The following is an 8,161-nucleotide window of genomic DNA, read 5'->3' as shown; positions in this document are numbered from 1 at the left end:
CTTTCTTCTTTTGCTTCCATACCATCACGCGCCACAACCATGAGTCTTGGTATCACTCAAGACATCAGCCACACCGTCGACATGACCGCCCACTCTACATTCCAACAAATACGCCCGATAAGCCCATCGCGCATGACGGAGCACAACAGGCTGCTCACGCATAGAATATGAAACACGATCCTTTGAAAGGAAGCTGCATCATGGATGCCTATTAGTACCGACTCCGCAGGCCTGATGGACGAACGCTATTCTCTTTCACGGTAGTACATGAATTGACACTGCACTGACTGTACAGATTCAATGTCATCAGTATGGTTACGCAAATGGACCTCGCCCTGTGCGCGAGCACGCTACATCGACCTTTTTCTACGATTCTTTTGCACCAGCAGAATACAAATACAAAAACCTACAGTGTATCGACAGACACCTGTAACAAAACCTCAAGCTGTCATGGTTGCAAATCCCGCATGTCTTGCGAATCTGCCGACTGAACTTATCCTCGACATCACCGACCGCCTTGCACTCGACGCCATACTGGCCCTCAAGTTGACTCGACGACGATTCAACGATATCTTACCTCTTGATCAAAGACTTTGGCAAGCTCCACGCTCAAGGTGTGCCCAGCGCGCTATCCAGATCTATTTGGCCCCATCGTCATCAAAACCCAGTCGTCGACATTGCATCGTGTGTAACGCCGAGTATCCCGTCAGCCAGTTCAAGTCATCAAACAGCTCGGCTTGCGTGCCTATGGCGCATACCAGCGTTCCCCATGACATCATCGACTTACCACCACGAGTCTGCTCCTGGCATGTTGGAAGGTTCATGAGGGTTGTTAATCACGAGGCCGGGGGCAAGAATGAATGGGTTAGTCGCGCAGACAGGATGTGCATGCACTGTGGAGATATCCAGGGGTGGCACAAGTGCGAATGCAAATGTGATAGCTGTTCGTTCTGGGAAGTAACGACTTACATTCGACATATCAAAGACGGTCACAAATGCGAAAACCCGATGTTTTGGAGAGACGCTCCCAATTCCGGCGTTAGAGGGGAGAGCCAACTTTGGGTTCGGGAAGCACGTTGGGGTGCGAGGGGAAAGCAATTTGTTCACTTTCCTGTCCGATTCGAGTCAGCCTAACCGATGGATGAACACGGTTGGCACCGAGCTCCAGTCAGCTTCTTTCCGTTTCTGCATGCTTCACGTCTGCCAAGGGCTGGTCCCTCTGCTCATGCCTCTTTGGTTTATACTCTTTAATTCGTTATGTCATTTAGAATCCAGCCTTTTCATCATAGATCATGTCATCCCCCTCTTGTACAAGGCCAGCTTTTTCCACGTCCATCTCCGCAGTCTCCCGTTGGCATCCCAACTCCTGTCCCCAACTGCGCACGCTGACCAACGCCCACCACTGGGCGATCATCAAGATCAAGCCCACGCAAGCAGCCCCAAACTTGACGGTAACCAACGTCTTTGAGCATTTCTCCAACCACTGGTCGTCCCATCCAAAACCGGCATCGATGTCGCGGCATATCGACGATCCGTCAACGGCGTAGCTCGGGATTACCGGATTTAGCAACCGGAAGTCGAAAGGAAGGAGCAGGTTTACGAGAGCCATGGTTACGAAGGATAGCGTGGTCGCGTGGACGAGTGTGTAGGCTGACACGAGGCTTGGTAATAACTGCAGCATCGGGTGTCAGCGGAATTCGGGTATGACTAATAGTCTCAAGACTGCGACTCCGAGCGATGCCGGTTGGACACAACCAAGCATGCAGCTTGCAGACAGTCGCGCGAGTAGCGGGGAAGAGCTTGACTTACCCTTACGGCGCCCACGAGGCCCAATATGCTTGCGCTGCCGGCAAGGACATTGTATGAGATGGAGAAGGAAGCGCGCTCGAGGTCGGAGCCGGGTAGTAAAAAGGACAGCGCGAGTAGTGTGTGGGTGCAGAGAGTGAGGGAAGGGAGCACGATGGCTAAGAATCTGGAACTCATGTCAGTACCCGTCGCGTGTCGCAAACCTCGGCCCAAGCGCGACATACCTCATTTGCTTCTGCTCTGTCGACAACGCCATCTTCTCCCACCGGGTTCAGTGATCAAGGTTCAAGGTATGTGGGAATGCGCTTGCTGAAGACTCAAAGTAACAGTGCAGAGCGATGCGGTACAGTGCGAGGCGGAAACGGCCGTGTAAAAAGCAGATCAGATCAAGTACGTCAGGTCAGGTTCCGGGGGGGTATCAATATGCAGTCCGGACCAAACAAGGAGAGAAGAACAGCAGCAAGCCGGTACGCTTATTCTTGTATGTATAGAGCAGGAGCAGCTAGCTAGCAAGCAAGCAAAGCAGAGAGGAAGGTTGTGTGAGCAAAAAGCTGCAACGCGTGAGCAGTGAGATGATGAGTGAGGTCAGTTGCCTGGATTCGCCGAAGAGGGATTGTTAATCGCGTTGGTTTGTTCAGAGTTTAGCAGTGTTTTTAGTACTAGCTCCGGGATCCGCGGATGCACCAAGAGATCGAGTTGTGATGTCACGGGTCTGTGATCGGAAGACACAGACCACGGAGTGCGCATTGTTCAGACTTGAAACGGAGAATCGGGCGTCGGGCCTTGATGTGAATCTGATGCGGTTTCTTCAAGTCGTCCTGAAGACGTGTTGCAATTGTGCGAGTGCATGTGTGTGTGCGTGTTATCTTCGCGATCTGGCACTAATTGTACATGCAGCGCACAAGTAGTCTAGCCCTTGCCGTGCCAATGCGGATCATGCGGCATGCGGCTGTTCCAGTGGAGCATCTTCCGGAGCTTAGCGGAAACAAGAGACAGGCAGAAATGGCAAGACTTGGATCGCAAGCGCGTCATTCCATGGCCTTTGTACAAACATTATCTTACTCTCTTGGATGTGTTGGACCGCGCTTGTACTGTACTGTACGGCTGTCAGCAGTGCATCAGCGGTGCATTCGAAGAGCATTTATCTGCCCATGGCATCGCTGCAATGCGCATCAGCAGCTGACGGTAAATAGCCGGATGTGCGCACTTCCTTATTCCGTGGCGAATCACACCGCGCCGCGAACGAGCACCCTGGTCGCTATGGCAGAAGATTCCAGCTTGCGGACAATGGATTGTTTCACGCATATCAACTGTGCAAGAAATCAGGATAAATGCACAAGGCGACTAGAGAATCTAGACTTTCCCTGTTATCGTCGAGTGGATGCGTTAGTCGCACACCGGTCTGCCCTAAGCTTAGTTGACAGCTATGACAACAACAACTCGACGTGTTCAATTCGAATGTCACTGCCCGCTCGTGGCTAAAAGCTTCTTGAATTGAGTAAGAAAAAAAGCACATCATGGTGCGTATACGTGTTGCGCCAAGGACAAAAACTGAGAAGATGGCACTGATTGATTCAGATCAACCACCTTGTCAGACGCAAAAACAAAAACATACAACAGCGGGGATTCGCTACTAGTCACCTACCTAACTACTAATCCGCTGGTATCCTGCTTGTATATAGCTAAGCGGACGGGAAGCCTAGCTTTTACTCATGCGACTGTTATAAAATTCCTCAATCTTGTTGTATTTACTAAGCCTTTTTCCTGTATGTAGTCCCCTTGTCTGTATGCGGACTATTAGCACACACTATAGTGTTGGTGGCTTGCTCTGCCTAGGTGCTATGCACTAGCGCGTAAGCGCTTCTGACAAAACAGCGATCTAGCGCTTAAGGTTCTTCTGAATGGACGCCACGAACACGGGGTTGAAACATAGAGCTCTTGAACAAGACCTAACGTCCATCGCCCGTAAGCGATAGATGCCCCTCAACAAGATGAATCCAATTTTAATCTAAACCAATCCTTAACACACCCACTAGTGGACTTATAGCGTATGCGATATTACTCTTTAAGTCTTTCTCTATCGCCCTGCATTTTATAATAATTAAAATATAGTAGTTGTAATCATATTAATAGTTATATCATACGCTGCTTTAGGAGCTACTTTAGTTCTTACCCCTACTTAATTACTACTAACCCTATTATCCGCAATTTATAACTACTATAGCGTTAGATACATCTAAGGAGTATATCGTCTCTAATTTTTAGGATACTTAAGTTTAGAGAATATATACTCTAACCTTATATCTATATTAAATAGACCTCCGCTTAGCGTTACAACTTAACTATAACTATAATATTTACTCTGCTGTAATATAGTAGAAGAGATAAAAGCGTCTAAGATGTAGATAAATAGTAATTTCAGATCTCTGGAAGTGTATGGGTAGGGGCGAGGTGCCTGTGGAGTTAGCTCATCTCGCTGAAAGGCATTTCTCGCTTGGGGCCAGGGGACGTTAGCTCCTGCAATTACAATCTGCGAGAAAAAGGACGCATTAAAAGGGCGCGTTACAAATCCAGCACAGATGTAGTGAGTCCATGAGAGGATCATTGACCCGCATGATTTGCAAAAATGGAAGCTAGGCTCCGGATAAGAGGGCAGTCTCTGGACAGCTGCATCTTACGATGCAATTTAGTATCTATGTCACGGTATCTACCGTAGTTCCCTTGACATCTGAACGCTCTACAGACGCCGGGTGCTCCGCTGAGTACCCGGATTCTGCTGATTGACTAAGACCGAGCACCGCGCGCACGGGTCTTACCTATAATTCCTCACCACCTCTGTATTCTGCTTCTGTTTGCTTACGCAACGTCTTGTATTACACCAGATACCGTACGTAGCCACAATTAACGCGTCTAGCAAGCTCTTAAACACGTGCTCGTAGCATCTCGTGACAATGGGTAGGTATTTGTTACATGAATAGGATCGCTCAGACTTTATGAGTTCGACTTGTGGGAATGAAGAGAACGTTTGTGCCTATGGTTGTATGGAACTATTCTAAGGAAATTATTCTGGCATGTAGTCTTCGTCGCAGAACTCATATTTGGAAACTGACGAAGTCGAATCAGCTTCCCACGAACCCTTATAGTGGCACTGCTTGCAAGCGTCCTGTATGTCCTCTTGGATGTTCCTGTAATTCCTCCATTTGTACCAATCCGTAAATCCGCGAAAACCAGGGTTTTCACACTTGTGTCTGAGCAATACTCTGCGGAACCACGCCAAATGTTTATGGACTTCGTCCATACCAGGCATCGTCAAGGTAGACTTGATCGCAGTGTACGAATCCCACTGAGGATCTGATACGATCCAAAGTAGGGTCTTATCTGAAGTATTTCCATTGAAGGAGAAATTTGTGTTTTCCCAGCTCAGCCCCCGACTGACCACTATCATTTGCACAAGATGCTGGATCAACCATGTAGTGTTGACCTCTCCAGATGCTGCATTCGTAATATAGGCGCATATTCCAGAGGGCATCGCTTCTGCGTTTACGAAAACACAAGCTTGGGCAGGGTCTGAGACACAATGTGGCTCCACGGCAAGTGAGTGGACGGCCTTGGTGTATCGAAAACATGTTGCGTAAATCTTGTAACGCCCCGCTCGGGGATTTTCGCAAGTAGCCTTGATGAACGAATCCAGTCTTCTGGCATAGGGCGTGGTCTCGCGGTCGTTGTGAAAGCTGAGGACGACACGATTTGCCAGTCTGTCCGAGTCAGATGCAGTGACACAAAGCACGTCAGTTTGACCCCTGACGTAGCGCTGGAAGTAATTCTTGTTGCTCGAAGTCCAGGCTTCGCCCAACTTGAGCTCAAGTTCTCCAGTTGAATCAACCAGCTCATTTTGCTCTACTATATGCCTCCCGTAGATTGATTTGCTGGCGACTGATTCCGTGACAGCAATGTACGTCAATTCTCGTATGAGCGCGCCGTCACCATCTTTGCGGTACTGGACATAAAGCGAAATCAAGATCTTCTGCAAGGAAAGATCTTGCACGTCCTTGATGACTTGGCTCCCTGTCCAAACCTGTTCGATGGTCTTGATGTCTTGAGGGTGGGATAAGAGAAACCAGCAGCGATCCATATACTCCGTGTTCAGTGTTCCGAAGCCCGTCCGAGCAAAATGTTCCTTAGCATGGGTGTCGTTTTCGGTGATATACAGCCCTCGTACTCGTGCCTCATACTTGGCGCCTTCCCAGACCCTGATATCAACATGTTTTCCCATGCTCTTAAAGAGGGGCTCGAGAGGAGACTCAACGATGGTGAAGTTAATTGCATCAAAGGCTGGTCCCGCTGGCACCTCAGCCGCTTCAGCTCCGCCAATGGTAAGAACAGGTCTATCGCCAGACCAGGAATTTGCATAGTCTCGCGTCGAGAAGATGTCGGGTTGTTCGATGATTGTGTAAGCTGACTGCTCACCTTTGTCTACTACAGACATCAACTGTCTCATGATACTGGGCATAAAGATATCACGCGCCCAGTCAACAATATAGTCCACAATGAGAACCAGTTGAAGTGCTTTGTCGTAGTCAGTGATGCTTCCTTCCCACAGGCAAACGATGTTCTGCCGCTATGTCAATAAATGCGTCGAAAGTTTCATGTCTCAACTTACATAATAGGGCAGAGCGTCTGCATTAGCCTTTGTGACGTAGCATCCATATACCCTCCACTGCTCACCAACGTACGCAAGAAACCACGCTAATGGACCTCCAGGTACCTCCATTCTGTTGAACTCGTCGTCTTGGAGTTTGAGCTGTAGGTAGAGAAGATTTCGTATCGGTACTGCCGTTTGGTTCTCGATCTTTTGAAAATTACTTTTGCCTTTGAGGCTTTTAGCCTCCATCACTAGGAAAGGGTATATCGAGCCACCACTGTTTGGATTGCAGCTGATAGTCAATCTGTTTAGTAAGACATCTTCTAGCTCACGGTCTTTTTCTAAGTGGGAAACGTGCGGTTGCTCCAGAATCTTGTCCATGGCATGCGTGGTCCGTAGCCCATAGATCCGATCCGGCTGCATCTCAATTCCATGGTGATTCTCGGGATCATCCTGTATTACGCTTGGCTCGCCAATACGGGTAGTAAATATATTGCTCAGTCCTGTGTTCAAGCTAAGCACTATGATTAGTTGAAATTCATTTGCTGCGTGGAACTTATAAACTCACATGCTAAACTGTCTTGACAATGGCTCACATGTGCATACCGAACGACGTTTTTGACGCTCTGCGAGAATTGTTGTTCGACTGTTGCTTTCTGCCGGGTTGACCTGGATGAGAGATTTCCACAGACGTTTGCGGCACCGCTGGCTAACTTCCATCAGTATTTGGAGTAAGAGCAGATCGAGCTTGAAATTTATCTTACCATGCAACTTCGATTTCGAATCGTTCAAAGACGTCATTCTCAAGTTTCATCCGCCAGCTATCCTCATTTAAGTAATCACTTCTCGCTTCAACAGCCTTCTGAGTAAGCCGACTAGCCCGCAGCTTGTTATCAAGCTCCCATGGCTTGTTGGCGATGTCAGGTCGAGGCTGTACTGCATACGGCTCGTATTCCATCCGGCCCAGTTGCTGGATGTGCTTGAACTTCGTCTGATGTTCTTCGGGAACATTTGCCGGGCTCTGTGGGCTAAACTTATGTGGGTGGAACTTGATGCGAAACTCTTTGATAACCCCCTCGTCAACAACAGCTTTTTGGCACTCTGTTTGTTCGTCTGGAACAGCAACTATTGACGGCTTTCCTTTTCTTTTCTTTAGTACCGAATTGGACTGGAAATCTGACGTTCCATCTCTTCTCCTCTTGTTTCTACTGCTAGCAACATCTTTCGAGCCTTGTGCATTGCCTCTCGCTCTTAATTGCGGAGCCATTAGTGTTGGAGTGGAAAGAGTAGTGGAATCTGGTGGCTTCGGTCTGAGTTCTTCGGGACGTAAATCTTATAGGTAAAATTCGGCAGCTTTACTACTCTCGATAACGAGTCGTGACAATATATGGCGCGGCTGGCGCCATGGAAGGTGTGGCCGCAACATCCGGCTGGGGATGCATTGATACTTAGGTACCCTGCTTATGGGGGCCAAAAACCCTAATAAAGAGAAATCCTTCAAGCAGGAGCATATCTCGATACAAGATCTTGAAACTTCCTACTAACTGTATACCGCCTCAAGATCTACTAAATCCTACCCGAATTGCGCTTCTCACACTCTAGCGCGGATGCTGCAGATGTTGGTGGCCTGGGCGTGCATTAAGGGGGTTCGTGCATTGACCCGTCAATCACCCTACCTAGGCACTTCTAAAACGCATCCTTCGTCTCTGCTGA

The 8,161-nt window shown here is 48.5% G+C and overlaps 2 protein-coding genes across 2 annotated transcripts; both read right to left on the bottom strand.

The window, feature by feature from the left end:
- Positions 1-1,264: 1,264 nt before the first annotated feature.
- Positions 1,265-2,062, bottom strand: ACET3X_004924 (uncharacterized protein; the record flags this gene model as incomplete). Its single annotated transcript, XM_069451072.1, has 3 exons — positions 1,265-1,672; positions 1,810-1,972; positions 2,031-2,062. 3 exons carry the CDS (start codon positions 2,060-2,062, stop codon positions 1,265-1,267), a joined length of 603 nt encoding a protein of 200 aa, XP_069306968.1.
- A 2,805-nt stretch (positions 2,063-4,867) lies between these two features.
- Positions 4,868-7,715, bottom strand: ACET3X_004923 (uncharacterized protein; the record flags this gene model as incomplete). The annotated part of the gene is made up of 4 exons (XM_069451071.1): positions 4,868-6,418; positions 6,467-6,962; positions 7,017-7,157; positions 7,213-7,715. 4 exons carry the CDS (start codon positions 7,713-7,715, stop codon positions 4,868-4,870), a joined length of 2,691 nt encoding a protein of 896 aa, XP_069306967.1.
- Positions 7,716-8,161: the final 446 nt, after the last annotated feature.

The sequence above is a fragment of the Alternaria dauci genome, chromosome 4, assembly GCF_042100115.1.
Source record: "Alternaria dauci strain A2016 chromosome 4, whole genome shotgun sequence".
NCBI classification, from domain to species: domain Eukaryota; kingdom Fungi; phylum Ascomycota; class Dothideomycetes; order Pleosporales; family Pleosporaceae; genus Alternaria; species Alternaria dauci.
The sequence above is the reverse complement of the archived record's forward strand: the minus strand, read 5'-3'. Positions and strand labels throughout refer to the sequence as shown.